This window comes from Seriola lalandi, unplaced genomic scaffold (genome assembly GCF_002814215.2).
Source record: "Seriola lalandi dorsalis isolate HSWRI2012SDOR001 ecotype SW California unplaced genomic scaffold, Sedor1 jcf7180002053771, whole genome shotgun sequence".
In the NCBI taxonomy this organism is placed as follows: Eukaryota; Metazoa; Chordata; class Actinopteri; order Carangiformes; family Carangidae; genus Seriola; species Seriola lalandi.
In genome coordinates, this window is record NW_019524324.1 from 199,764 (window position 1) to 215,238 (window position 15,475).

At 38.0% G+C, this 15,475-nt stretch overlaps 1 protein-coding gene across 2 annotated transcripts in view; it reads right to left on the reverse strand.

The window, feature by feature from the left end:
* Positions 1-1,580: 1,580 nt before the first annotated feature.
* Positions 1,581-15,475, reverse strand: part of slc9a1a (solute carrier family 9 member A1a) — a 30,580-nt gene continuing 16,685 nt past the window's right edge. Inside the window, exons 6-13 of one of the 2 annotated variants that reach the window (XM_087172792.1) lie at positions 13,506-13,595; positions 11,146-11,216; positions 10,479-10,655; positions 9,230-9,356; positions 8,771-8,872; positions 7,805-7,886; positions 7,475-7,531; positions 1,581-6,921 (exon numbers count right to left, since the gene is read on the reverse strand). In XM_087172792.1, the coding sequence (XP_087028918.1) occupies positions 6,635-6,921; positions 7,475-7,531; positions 7,805-7,886; positions 8,771-8,872; positions 9,230-9,356; positions 10,479-10,655; positions 11,146-11,216; positions 13,506-13,595 (993 nt within the window). In that variant the 3' untranslated portion in view covers positions 1,581-6,634. The remainder of the gene's footprint in view (positions 6,922-7,474; positions 7,532-7,804; positions 7,887-8,770; positions 8,873-9,229; positions 9,357-10,478; positions 10,656-11,145; positions 11,217-13,505; positions 13,596-15,475) is intronic. The other variant, XM_023401812.2, reaches the window with a different exon arrangement.

Sequence of the window (15,475 nt, forward strand, 5' to 3'; positions counted from 1 at the left end):
CACTTTTCTTTTCATCCTTTCTAAATATTGCAGCTTGACCTCAAAGCTGGAAACTGAAGAAATTGGTTTGTCATACCATTCAATCTGCAGCTTGAAGCTTAAGTTAAACCGATAGTGTGTGAGAACTTATACATAGTGATGTTACATTCAGTTGAGCCCTATAATATTATTGCTGCACTGCACCCCGCCAGTTAATACACTGAATACTGTCCGTCAAACACACACCAACAGGTAGATTGTTTCACATCAGTGATGGGAAAAAAAAATGATGGATGGGAGGAACTTTTCTAACAAGCACAACTAGATATTGGTTGCTTGTAATGTTGGTGATCTTGGGATTTAAGCTTGTTTAACTGTTTACTTACTGTTAATTCCTCTGGATGAGTATCAGCTAAATGTCTACAAATACAAATATAAAGAGGATATTCCAGCCAACAACAATTCTAGTAATTGGAGTCTCAAATTAGACTCTTCAAATGTAAAATGAACTTGGCCACCCAGAGCCTCTGCTAGAAAATGATAGAATGCAACAACTGCCAACAATTAAAATCATTGAATGTTATAAATAGAGCATATCTGTTCCAAAAATATTACTCACTGAATGCGGTTGTCAGGCCAAGTTGGTTAAGGAACACACGAGCCACTGTGATTTCCCATTTAACAGAAATAGAGGCAAAATAAATAAACTATGCCAGCCAGAGCGGCCACAGCTTTCTCTCCGGATATCTCACATCCTCCATGCAAACTGCACCGCTGCCAAGCTGAGTAATGGCATTACACGATAACAAGGCAGACAGTTCACCCTGAGTTTATTGTGCTCAACAAAGAATTAAGCTATAAAATGTCATCCAGATATTCAAATTCAAATCATCCCTTCTACATTTAAATTTTGGCACTCATTCTGTGGTGTCTGTTTTCAGAATGCTGAATGTTTGGCTGATTTTTATTTTAATTACACTGTGCAGCACCCCCCCCCTTCTGGACAGAAAAGGTTACAACAGGTTGAAGCAACTGCATTGATATTGGTGTGACCCCTTCCTCACACAGGTGCTCAAGGACATGTGAATTCATATTTCCACTCCACTTCCACTCAGTTATATGACAATTACAGTTACTAATTGCAGATTCAGAGTTTAAAATGGGATGGGTGTATAAAATAGGATGGATTGTTATACTGTAAATTGGCAGCATATAAAACAGTTGTGATATATTTAGCTCAGCCATGGCCAACTACAACATTACAGCTATTAACCAGATAAAATCATTGAATTAGCTCTCAACCAGCTGCCATAAAATCCTGCTCAAACATTATTTCATCAGTGATTATAATCCAATGTAACAATAAGTCTGCATCATGAGTACTAGTACTAATACTTTAAATATTGCTGATATTACCGCTGCACTTTTACTTGGGGAAACTTTTTTCTTTTTCTTTTTCAAAATGCCAGGTGAGCGCTGTTTCCCCTGTTGCCAGTCTTTATGCTAAGCTAAACTAACTGGCTACTGGTGGTAGTTTCCTATTTACCGTGATATCGACCTTCAATGTTTTGTTTGGAAATCATGATACATGGACACAGCAGTGCTATAAAGTAAAACTTTAATTTGGTATATAGTTTCTGACATAGGTTCATCTCTGGTTGTTAGTTTTTACTGGTCATTACAGGAATGGAATGCTGAAAGCTAAAGATTAATCAACAAGAAAGTGCACACTTATTATCTTTCAGATTCTGATGATTTGTAGCCTAACATCATTATAATAAATTTCTAATACATCTTTTGTTTTCATTATATATATATAAATATATATATATATATATATATATATATATATATATATATATATAGGTGTGTGTGTGTGTGTGTTCCCAGTCATGTGTATATAAAATTAAAAAAAATAACTTTAATTATTGCAAAATTTAAATTTGCAAACTGCAAGTAATTGACTGACATAAATTTAACAAACACATAAAGATAAACAAAACAAAATATGTGTAAAAGGGAAATATAATCCACCCTGTCGAGTCGTAGCACAGCTTTCACTAGGATTTAAAATCCCAGTTTGTCTGCTTTAAGACTAAAAACACAAAACCAATCCCTTTATAAGGCCCATCATAAAGTACATTCCTTTTCCCTGTGATGTGTCACCTGATAGCTATGCACGATGTGTACACTACATTAAAGCCACTTATTGCTCTCTCTAACATCAGTGTTTGGAGATAAAGGTACTGCTTCATTAAAGTGCTCGGTGTGGTGTGAAACGATGGAACTCAACAGAAGCCGGATCAGGCAAATTGGAAAACGATGAGGTAAACAAGGGAGGAAAACAGTCTTTGGGTCATGGAATAATGTCACCACAGGGTCATTATGTTGATGACGTGCGTGTGCGTCACACTGTGATTACAGCCTTTTATAATTGTCTAATGTTGATCTGCAGTGTAAGTGTTAGCCGTGCAGGCTGGTCCAATATTACAATACTATGGAACACACCAGTGTTTTTGCATATTTTAGCCCATATAATACAAATCATGACACTAAATAAATGCTAATAAATGCCTTTTTCAAAGCACACTGTAGTGTTTAAGTTTTTACCTCTGAGACAGCCATTAGTATATATTTATTTAACTGTTGCATGGCACTGCAGGTCTAAGTTGATTACATGAAAATGCACTGTAATTACACAACATAAATGTACCTGACATAATAGCTGATGTTCACGATGATGGATCTGAAGCAAGTTTAAAGTCTTTACAGAGATGTGTTATATTGTAGGGAATGAATGGAAACTAATGGCTGCCTGGATTGCAGGGAAAAACACAACTAAAATACAAATCAAACACATGCAAAAACACCAATGTGTCCTTAAGCTAAAGAGTTATTTACCCGCTTGTATGGCTGATTGTAATCGATGCCTTCACTTTACTTTTCCCACAATCTAAATTTAGGAGCATTGAATTTGAGCATAAGGCTTTTAAGCTGTACTGATTACAGTTTATAGCTGTAAATTCAGCTTATTTCTACTAAGTGAAGCCAGAGCCTCAATAGTATAAAGTTTGGATGACAAATGCTCCCGGAGAGCTGTTATAGGTAAACATGAGATGGGAAAGAAAAACAGTGAAGCCTTGTGATGCACATGAATCCTGATAAAATACTTATAATAAAAAAGGGACTCATATCCCTGTAAAGCCAAAAAAAAAGGTCTTTGTACAATAAAGCAGTTGAACAGTAAAGCACATGGAGCATTTTTAAAGCACAGAGAGATGCAAAGAACAAAGCATCACAAAGCTGAAGTGAATGCTGGTGAGGCAACAGTGTTGACATTGTAATTCAGTTCAACACATTCAATGAGAACAACTGCCACGACTTAAAACAATTCACCGCTGCAGAAAAAGTTTAAACAGAGAACATAAACATAAATAAGCAAAGAAGACACAAGTGATTTAAATGTAAAGGCTTGTGTTTGCTCTGTGCGTTGAGCAAAACAAAGGCAAAATGATGTGTATGAAATTTTAATACATGAAAAGAATAAAATAGGTTCTTCTATAGGCTGTATGGCTTTAGATTAAAGTTTTCTGCACCAAACATTTCCCTCCGAGGAGTGTGAATGTTTGCCCAAAAAAGATGCATTTGGTATTAAAAAAAAAAGAAGTATGAAAATATTTTTTTTTTCTTTTTGAGAAACTAAAAGTCTTTAGAATAAAATGAAGTAATCAGGGATATGATGTCTTGTTTTAAGGATTTTGATTTAAATTGGTTGTTTGAGGTTTTTGGTTTCCCTCTATTTGATCACATCCCCAAGTTATGTTACTCATGTGTCCATCGATATGAAAAATACAACGCCCTTGTAGAATAAACCTATTCTCTCAGAGAATTACCTTGTTTTGTATTCACACGGTTACACATATTCACCAGTGGGACTACGTTTACAAATGCTTTACTCACTGCAACCTTCCTAAAACCTACTTAAAAGTGCGGAGGCCAAATCATGCAGCACGTGGGACGATGATATAGAAGTTGTCCCAGCAGCATCGTGTAAAGCTTCCATTCACAGATGGAGAGAAACAGTTCTCTGGGATTATGCAGCTAGAGTTTACACACCTCATAAATGTGATGCTGCACATAAATGTCACTTTCCTTTAAACAACGATAAAAGGAAGATCTGAGGATGGGGAGAAGGTACCACCTGTCACTTGCCTAGTCATTCCAGGTTTTTAACAACCCTCGTGTCTTTGACCTTGTCCTTGTTGACATTTTCAGCACAGCACTCCACTCCGACACTCCGTCGCGCACTCAGACATTTCCGAAGGGAAATTCAATTTGGATGAGACAGATGCTTTAAGGTTTGACCCTCCCATCTCTTAGCTGCAATTATCCTTTTAGAAACTGGGAAGCGGGAGAAGTGTCAGGGGCAAGGAATGAACCAAACACACTGGGCTACGGTGCAGGTAGGCTCAGATTTTCTAGTACATTCACCTAGATTTACATGAGTACGTGTGTGCACAGACAAAATATCCTGTTACCCTTGATACGGTAATCAACATTAAAGATGCTTAAAAAAAGAAGAGTTGGGGAAAATGAAGAAGCCTGTCAGGTTCTTCTGCTATCTCCCCTCTGCTGTAATTTGAACCTTCTGCAAATAAGAGGATCAGGAAGGATCAACGGTCACTAACACCTACAAAACAGCAAGAAAAGTAGAACAGTGACTCACTCAGGCTTCATCCAAAGCCAAAGTTTGCTCTTGGTCTCTATGGAGAAACTAAACTCTTTTTCTAGTATCAAGTGATAATAGACCTGGGTGAAAGAAATACTTGTGGGTTTAAAATCTAATTGTTATTGGCTGTGGCACTTTGCTGTTCTGACTGTAGAAGAAACAAAATGGTGCATGTTTCTTACACAATCAAGAACATCATTGTAAATTTATGACATGTTACAATTCACTGAGCAGCTGTGTAAAAAAGACATGCAATGTATTTTACACTGGGTATCATACACACTGTACAACTACGTACAGTACAGTAGAGAAGGGCTGACTGTATCAACAAAACACTAGACTACGTTTTCATGCCTGCAGATAACTTTTCAGTCTTGCTCAGATGTGCAAAAACTTTCATGAAATGTTTTCTTTTTATGATCGTTTGTCTTAATGCCCATATTTGATTTGCTTTGACTTTAGCATTGGTTTTTCTCTGTGTTTTGCATGTTTATAAGATTACAAGACTTCTGTTTTAAAGGGTGTTCATAAATATAGGTTATTATATTTAATTTACATAATTTACACATCTATAATGCATAGAATTACATTTCTCTTTTGCCTACAGTCTTAGATTTCAAGAAGGTTAGGATGCGTGGATGGATTCCTGTACAAACTAACCTTCACTCGTCATGTCCTATAAGAGGGTAGGACACAAATGCTTCTTGCAAAGGCCAATAAATGTAAATGTAAAATGGCATGTAAAACAGAGTGAGCAATTAGATGTGATATACTTCAGTCAGTGTGAAGGTGATGAGTGTTAGATGGCTCATTACATCAATATTAAGAGTGAAATCCACTCTTACGACTCCACGACTAATTGAGTGAGTGATCTAAACTGAGGTAAAATATAAAACATGTACATAGAAACATGACATGACAACATTGAGTGTGATTTAACTACAGCAGACTTCGATAGGGAATCAAGCATGAAGGCTGACATCAACACATCTGTGCTGCATCACTGCCTGTCTCACAAGCTTCCCAAACACTCAGCTTCGCTCCACATCTGTAAATCAGAACTACTTTATACAATAGTGAGGATTTTTTCAAGTCCACATTAATTCCCTCCACGGCCATAGGACAAAGCCGCAGGTCTGTAAGCAGGACTATAAAGAACTGTGGTTCTTTTTACGCTGTGGTTTGCACAGTGACTAAATACATCCAGCTTTTACTTACATCCCACGACTGCTGGAACAAACTCTGATTACAAACAGATGTTAGTACCCCTGAAATTAAAATGCTTTTAAAAAAAAAAAGAAAAAAAAGGATCTGACATGAAATAAGGCAAAAAATATTTTCAACTAGCTACACTAACTGTTTGATATATATATATCCAGCTATTTCAAGTGAGAGAATGAAAGAACTCAAGTGCTATGTCGACAGTGAAAACTGGACTGATGTAGTTTGCTTTGTTGATTACATTTAGGACTAGAAGACCAGCATGTTTTAGAGAATGTAGCTTGAAAGAAAAAAAGTTATAAAATCATAAACAAAAATAAAATTATTAACTATAGAGAGAGAAAAACAGTCTGACACTAAAGTAAAAACAACATTGTCTGACACTACATCAGTCCAGACCTTTGGTAATGCATAGTTCTTTCCTGAATGTCTCAGACTATCGATCATAAACTCCACCATCTCTCAGAGAGCAGCGACTGCTGTTCCAATCCTGTCTGAAAAAATAAAGAGCAATGACAATAACAAACGAATGACTCTTTTTTTCTTCTTCTCGGGCAACCTCCTTTTGCTTTTAGTTTCTGGTTTGTACAGCATGAACAGTTTTGGCTTGTTTGGTTGAACCAAAGAGATAATTTAAAACAGAGAAGTGAAGCAGCCCTCTCTCCTCTAACCAGTAAAGGTGGGCGAGCAGCCTGATCTGCCATACTAAGGCAGGAAGGGTTCATCCTCTTCCTCGTCTGCACTGGGACCGGGGTCGCTGAGACACCTCATCAGCTTCTGCTGATCTCTGCTTCCGTCAGCATCACCTGACTTGTGAGGTCCACTCAGCCCTTGGGGAGGCCTCATCATCAGGCCCCGGTCCTCCTCATCTTGGTTGGCCCGTCTAAACTCATCCATTACGTTGACGGAGTCTGGAGACTGAGGAGAGGCCAGGTCTACCTGGATGGTCGGCACGCTGTCAGACACCTGCTTCACACTGTAGGCTTGGGGATCTATGGTCAGGACAGGGATACAGTATCAGGAAGTTAGCTTTAACAGGGCTTTAAAAAGGGGTGTAATATTATTCAGTCATTCCATCAGCGTGCAAGAACATACGGTATAAAAGGAGAAGAGAATGTGAACAACGAAAACCAAGGTCAATAAAGCTACCGTTGTAGCATCACTGCACAAACTAGACAGCAGCAGGCTTTAATACCTTTCCACATTTATTCACAATACAACAAAAATAAAGCAAAGTAAGTCACGACCATTTATAAGGCAACACATGCTGGAATAATTGCACTTCTAGTTAAAACTTGCAATGAAAAACACAAACTGAAGCTCCTCACATGTAACATACATGCTTACCTACAATCTATTACCAGCAGGACTCTTTGGCTATAAGTAATCATCTGAATTCAGGCTTGTCAATCATGTCATAACATTCCCTCATTAGTAATGAATAATTAATGGGTGTTAACAAGCAGGATAATTGGAGCATGCATGTTAGGACTGCTGCTGGGTTATCACAACTCAAAATGAATCTTCTCTACACTCACTACATACCTGGACAGATTTTGTTCCCTTTCTGCTGCTGAGCAGGTTTGAAATCAGTATCTTTGCCTAAAATGAAACCAAACACCGGTTTACATGCCGGCTGGCACATGCAAACATATTTCCATCAGGGGGGAAATATCTGTGAAGCACAGCAGTGTTTTCTAACGTGTTTATTGTTCTATGGAATGCCACCTTGTGATCCTCACAAAATATAATGTCTGATCCCTGTGGGTCGCATCAGTGACATGGTGAATTTCCAGCATTGTTTCAGGTGGTACCTGATAGTAAAAAGGTGCTAGACATTGAGTATTTGATTTGGTTGTGGCTAAGTGTGTTTACCTGAGGCCAGTCTGGCTCTACACATGGTCGGGGAGTCAGGAGGTGCAGCAGGCACGGTCAGGTAGTTATTCATCTCTTTTATCTAGGAAAACACAGGATATTGTTGTTTATAGAATCAAAATGTAACAGTTATATAACGCAACTTCCATAAACATTTACTATCACTAAAATACAAAGCTGAGATGACAGAAAAATTAAAAGAAATATATTTTCTGCCTCGTTCTCTTGTTTGGGAAGAACAACGGCCAAAGTAAAACAGCTCAGTAATTCCCCATTAATAAATATCTTAGAGGAACTTCATTAGAATGATTTGTTGCTTTGTTAGTCTCTGCAGAAATCCTCTCGAGTCTGCAGTGGCTTCCAGCACATTTGATTTAACCAAAACAAGGGTCCATTTTCATTATGTAATTACAGGCAGACGAAATGGAAGTTTGTGGTAGGGCCATTCAACCGTGCAAATAAATCAGCTCCCGTTTGTATTGAGAAAATTAATTTAGGAGACTGAAGGTGGACTCTAATTTGAACACAAATCTAAGTTTTGGCTGAATCATTCAGCTGCTGGTGGCCCGTTATGAAATGAGAAAATCTGCTCTTTATCTGTTGTCTGTGCTTCTCAGGATTTACTACAGGCTGCTTTCTACAATATACAGAGTGGGGTCCAAAAGTCTGAATCCACTTTCCAATGAGAAAGTGGTCTGGACTGTAGCTGCAGCTTCCACATAAATTATGCAACAAAAAAAAAAACAGTTATAAACCAGACTGCATAACAGTCACTGAGGCACATTGCAATGGTATTACCTGAAAGTTCTGTAGTTTCTTTAGCACTGACTGATTAACATAACATGTTTGGTTCAATCATGCTGTGACCAAGTGTCAGTAACATTTGACAGAGCAGACAGCTGGTTTGATTTAAGAGGTGATTCTTGATTTAAGAAGTGTGGATGTCACTGAGACTGATAATCGTACCTTCTTCTCCAGCTCAACCATCTTTTGCTTCTTAAGAAGTAGGTCACTAAATCCATCCTCATATGGATCAGCCACCAGAGTGTGTCTGTTGTAGGAGCGCAGCTGAGAAAGAAAAGACACTTCACATGGTTATTTTGTGGCATCACTGTTCATTTACTCATGTTATGATCACCTCAAGGGACCAAAGCTTTTAACCAGTGTAGATCAATAAGAAATGCTCTTCTTATTGATTCACACCCTCCCTCCCTAAAGATTAAATTCAGTAATGTGCGTATGAGTTAATGTAAGAGTAGAGCTACTGATTCAATTCTAACTCAAAAACAATCAAAACACTGTAAAGTAATATGGCAGAGCTACTTCAATATGAATGACCAGTAATGCAAGATGATACATCTTTAGCTAGTACAAATAAGAAAAACACATGATAATCTGTATATGCTCATATAGCAGCAGCGTTACCCTCTGTCGTGTCTTCTGAAGGTTACTCCTGAGGATCTTCCTGATCTCCTCCTCTCTGCCTTTAGGCAGCTGCGGCAGAGCTCTCTCTACAGACTTGGCAGGAGGAATCTTCTTGGGCTGAATGTTCCTGAGAAATATACATGAAGAATTGTCTGAGTTTTTCTATCACAGTGATAATCAAATCTCTGACAGGGAGTTTCCTTAATACTTTCTCTCTCTCTAATGATCAGCTGAGAGCGACTTTCTTATGTGTGGGCTGTCAGTACACAAACAGACCAGGACAAGTAATTTACCTAGGAATATCAGAGCTAAGATCAGCTCTTTCTATAACTGACACTCTGTTTCAACAAAGTAAGTAGTTTGTTAATTGTACATGACGTTGCTGTTCTTACTGAATTAATTTCTCTGACAGTTCTGACCTTGTCTAAACTCAGTCTGAGACCAGCAGAGTGGAAAGGGAAAATTTAACGTCTGATCAAGCTGGTGAGCAAACACCAAATATTCATACTTTTTAGTATATTTAAAAGCTTTTACAAACATTTAGAGAAGGATGACTCTTTTAGTTTCAATACTCTTCTTGCACAGGATATTAAAACTGACCAAGGCTTAATTTAGCAATTTATCACTGGGACATGTTACTACAGATGTCAAAGGCCTGTGCAGATGCTTACAGTAAGATCTTTTTTAATGGTTTCACGACACAAATATACTGTGCAGTGGTAAACAGAAACCTCTCACCACTTGGTGGAAGGAACATGACTGGAAAGGTGATGACACACTTGGTGTCAAAGAACCAGCAGCCTTCCAGTCATCCGCCAACCACTCTACCCCTGAAACAATGTGCCACACACCCATTAGATATAAAAAAAACACCTTGACACACGTGGATAAAATTCTTCCTTAAAGAGAGATTTTTGAGCTTTTAAACTATAAAGAAAAAACAAAAAAACTCAGGAAGTCATTTAAGCCATCATCATGCGCTGATTTCAAACATTAACTGTTACTGTTCCATTTACAGCTCATCAGAAACTAATGTGGTTCATGGTTCACCTGCTTTTATTGTGTTGGCCTACATATGACCTTAACATTTAGAATATATCAGTACTATTGTAAATTTGAAAGACTGTATCAAAGTCAATTCATAAAAATGTGCACAGCATGGTGGAAAAATGTCATTATAGCCAGTGTGGACAGTTTGGCTTTCTGATGTGTTGACTACAGATACGGTATGCGGCTACTCAACACTCACTGCATGGAAACGGTGGAAGGCACAGCAGAGGGCAGCTTGACTCCCCCTCCACTCTCCACCAGCTCAATGGCCTGTTTCATCTCCATCTTGTGATAGAAGGCGATGAGCTGTGGCTCCTTGGAGCGTTCGCCCGCAATTAGGCACTTCTTCACATACTTCTTGTTGAAGCGGTTCAGTCTGGGGGGAAGAAAATAGTGACAGATGAAAACAGAGACCAGGGCTAAAACAGAGACATGGTGGTAAAAGCAGCAAAGGGAGAGGCTGGGCAGAGTTTGCATATTACATAGAAAAAAAGAGGTTAAAATGGGGGAATTAATCACAGACGGCAATTATTTCACATTTATAGCCATAGTTAATGTGTAATCTCTACAGGGCTACAATAATTAGCTGATCATGACAGAAAATTAATCAATGACAATTATGAAGATTAATTAATAATATAAGCCACTTAATGAGTAAAAATACCAAACATTTCATAGTCAAAGATTTTCTTGCTTTTGATGTAATTAAAGACATCAATTTGAACTTGGGTAATTTATGATGAGCATTTGTCAGTGTGTTTGACATTTCATAGCTGAACAACTGAATGAATCAGTACTGAAAATAATGCAGCCCAAGTTCTCTGATGACTGCAAGCTGTAATGTCAGTTCACTGTAAAATCCATACTTGTCCTTCCAGTGGTGGTGTCCATAGTGTCCACAGATGTCCTCGATTCCAGTCAACAGGTGGTCGAGGAACTGGGGATTAATAAATAGAAAATAATCTTCAGAAGTTGTTGGACAGACAGAAAATACACTTCAGATTGCATCAGACTCTGAAACTGGCCCCAAGCGTTTGCTGATTAGTATTTTCAGTTATTTGTCATTTGCCCAAGAACAAACATAAATGTAATATACAAGACTTTCCAGTGTCCGTGTTACATCTGCTATAGTACAAACTGATTTAAAGCAATTTCATAGGTCAAAAACAGCTTCTTTTTTTGTGACACTTGCTTTGTTCTCCTTTTTTATTAAGTCTAAAGTTTGTTTTTTGGTGTATGCACTATGGGAGTATGTGTGACTAACAATGTTATTAACAGTGATTACAGGAACTCTGGTAACACACATTACTAAGCATCATCTCATTCCTTTTCCCTCCCCACTGTTACTGTTCCTCACGGTTAAAACACCCTCCCAAGTAAGACTGCAAACATCATTATCAACAACAGCAGGCAAAAAGCTTTTAAAATGGAATCCATGAGCGAAAACCAGCGGCAGCAGCCATGTGATTGACTGCACAGAATTTATTAACAGAACCAGAGAAATGTACTGCTGTTATTGTTCAGACTACAGTCGGCCCATAGGTCGCCCCGGTGTTCTGACTAAGCCTGCGGATGACAGTCTGGCAGGCAGTGTTGCTATGGGAACAAGTCATTAAGCGGAGCATCAGAATTTACTTCTGCTTTGTCATAATTTATATAAAGACTCCCCAACACTGCGAGGGTGGGGGTGAAAAGTCTCATCTTAAAAAGTGGCAACCGCATGAAGTTTCTCTAGAATCTTAACGCTGGTAGATGAAAGGTGAAACTATAAGAATAATTAATACATGTATATATGTAGATAGATAGATTTCATCTGTTTATGTCTGTTTGACATTAAATAAAAGGCACAGGTGTACTTGTTGCTGTACAAGCTAAAAAAAAGGCTCAAACTCAATTTTACTCTTTGTTAAACACTGTTTTATCTCACTCATCTATAGAATTGTACAAAACCAACAGCTGCTCATTATGCAGTAAAGACATGTGATTACTGTCTGCTTTTTGAATGAACAACTTTTTATCTTAGGGTCATGTTTTCCTTTTTGGTTGCAATAATATTGTGATGGACCAAACATGATTGTCACACAATGTGCTGCATGTAGCATTTATCGCCTGTATTGTGACACCACGATCATTGTGAGTAATTTATCATGTCAACATACATGAGTATGTAACAATAGTTGCAAATAGAGCAAGTAAAACCTCTACAAGGTGTTTGAGAGGATATGCAGCATCCTTTAACAGGTGGGAGAGGATGACTATGATGAAGGTCACAAGCCAAAACACATCGGTCTAACAATAAAGTTGTGTATACTGCGAGTGTTGCTGAAGTTTTGACCTCTAACAGGTGGAATAGAAACAGTATGTCATGCATTTGGATTCAAAGCCACATCGTAACCCCGTAGGATTGTGTACTCAGCCAGCTCAGTTGACTCTAATCACCAATGGTTTATAGAGGAGAAGAAGCCATTAGAACAGCCTGCTCTTCTAGCCTCAAGCACTGGTGACTCACCATAAAGCCCCGGAAAAGGGCTCTGTCTATGAGTGTGTGTGTGTGTGTGTGTGTGTGTGTGGGTTTGTGCACCATGGCGGTCACTAATGAATGTGCTTGACTAGCAAATACTGAGGATACAAGAAGCTTTGTGTATTCAAGTTAGATTAAACTAGCTGTTAAAAACGCTGCAATTATAGAATCATTTTTATCATTTCATGATGAAAATCTGTGGATGGACATTCAATGGACACAAGTACCACCTCACAGCCAGTAGATGGAAGCAGCTATCCAAATTTGTTGAACTAAATGGCCTCAGAGACTTGTTACTGGACAAGGATGTTACATTTTACATAACTACAACAGACAACAATATCAAAGTTTTATCATTTGTGAAACTGCATTTCTCAGTCTAGAGAAGGATATAAAATGCTTATATTATGAGTAATAATTTTCTTTCTGTACCTGTCTGTGTGCTGAGTAAGTAAAAACATGACAGGAAGTAAGAATGCATTGTTTAGCAAAGGTTTAACAAAGGACAGCTTGGTAAAAGAGGAAGTTGATGAATTAATCAGTATTTACTACATGTATCACATTTATTTATGTAGAAGATCTCCTGTGGTCCGAAGCATTTTAAACCATTTTGACATTTTATCTATCTAGGTCATTCATAAGTATAAACAATCAAGAAATCATCAGCTACTGACAACAAAGGCTGTGGATGGTTGTAGGTTTTACCTGGGTGTGGATTTCCTCATTAATGGAGCGCTTGGCTTCCTGTTTCTTCTTCACTGCTAGCAACTCCACCAGGGGCTTGATGGTCATACCCTGCAAGAAGGATGGGAGGAATAAAACATTATTTGCTGTAAACACCTTGTGACCTTAGCTAAAGACTGAGACAGGCTCTTGTCACCCAGTCTATGCAAGAGTGAAATGAGAAGATGACATTCTTATGATCTTTCTATGTGTGTGAGTGATGTATAAAAACACACACTCCATACCCTAATACTGACATCACCTGATCAGCTTATCAGGTCACACTTGTCCCGGTTTGCAATGCAGGAGATGCCATCGTGCTTTTGTTTTCATTCACTAAAGTCAAGTATAAGCCTAGTAGTATCACAAGTCACTCGCTGGAACATTTTGCAACAGCTGATTAACAGAACCGGCAGATTGTCACACACTCTTTGTTAACAACTCTGACGTCTTTGCTGTAATTTTCACCCTCCGCTTTAGAGGAGGACAGCCATAGCTGTTACGTATTTCAGCATGTTTAACAAATTGGTAAATCAGCATTCTAGTAAGATAAACACAGTGAAATCCTTTTAGTGGTAGATAATAATAACATTAATATTACTGTGTGACCACTGTTGTCACTGAATATACATTCTTTGCAGCATACAAGGGGGTAAGGGTTAAGAAAAGCATGGATGGATCAATGATTTTATTCTAAGAGGAATGTGATCATAAACACAACTTGTGTGCACAACTCTGTTTAAAGTATCTTAATGATGTGTACACATTGTGTGTTTGTACCATGCCTTACGTGGTTATAAAGCAGGAGTTGATGTTGTTTGTTTGTTGTAGACCTAAAAATGTGTCTTCAACTTAACTCCATTGTAGCTTCACTAGAAATATGTTGATATGTATTCACATTGTCTATTTTTTGTCAGTTATCGATAGGATTAAGAAAAATACATGGCACAACTGAATGGCATGTATGCCAAGGAAACTGCACTTTAATCACCTAATGCTTATTCCAAAGCTTATTCAATTTCTAACAAATAGAAAGTTGATATATCGTGGTTATCCTTAACGTTTAAGTCCCACTTACAGCCAACCAGTACGATTTAAAAACTGTCAGAATGCAGGGAATGAACTGCACCATTTCAACCACTATTATCCACTATAATCCATGACAACTTGTGCAACAAACCACAGAATCATTCATCGTCCCTCCCTCAGTTTCTTTGCAGGGAAATTCTGAAGTTCAGACGAGAGATTAGTTTGGATGGATTTAATCAGCTTTCCATGCTCGTGATGCTGTTTGGCTCACATAAATATAAAAATTAAACAACAACCTAACCTTAATCATAGGCCAGTTTTCAATAAATAAATTGTCTCAATTCCACATAATTATACCAACAACAGTTACAGCTACTAATGACACCTCAGCAGATATTCAACTCGCCAATCAGCAAACGAACGAGTCCAGAAATGCAGAATTTTCCCTTGTTATTCTTTGATTATTCTTACATTTACTATTATCAAGTAAATCTAACAATTTCTCATGATAATATTTTTCACTTCAGATATAGACTTGCTCTCTTCTAAATAACATCACACACTCAATTCCAGTCGAACTCACTCACACAGAGTTCTACTTTTAACTCCACATTGCAGGTGAAAGTGGCCTCCACCTTCCTCCCTTGCATCTGTCTCAGCATCAGACTGCCAGTGCTGAATCCAGCATAATGAATAAAACATGTTTCTAATCTAGCCTCTGCGGAGAAGGCACATGTCTTCAGGGTTTTATTTTACCTGCTGCCATTCCAGGTCCAGTTCATAAGAATCTTCCTACAGTTTTACTGGGAGAATGGTTTATCTTACAGGACTGAGCAGATGCAGTGCACAGTACTTCAAATGGACAAAATGTAATATGTACACAATCACTGCCTGTGCTTCTTTATCTTACTTTTATGTATTTA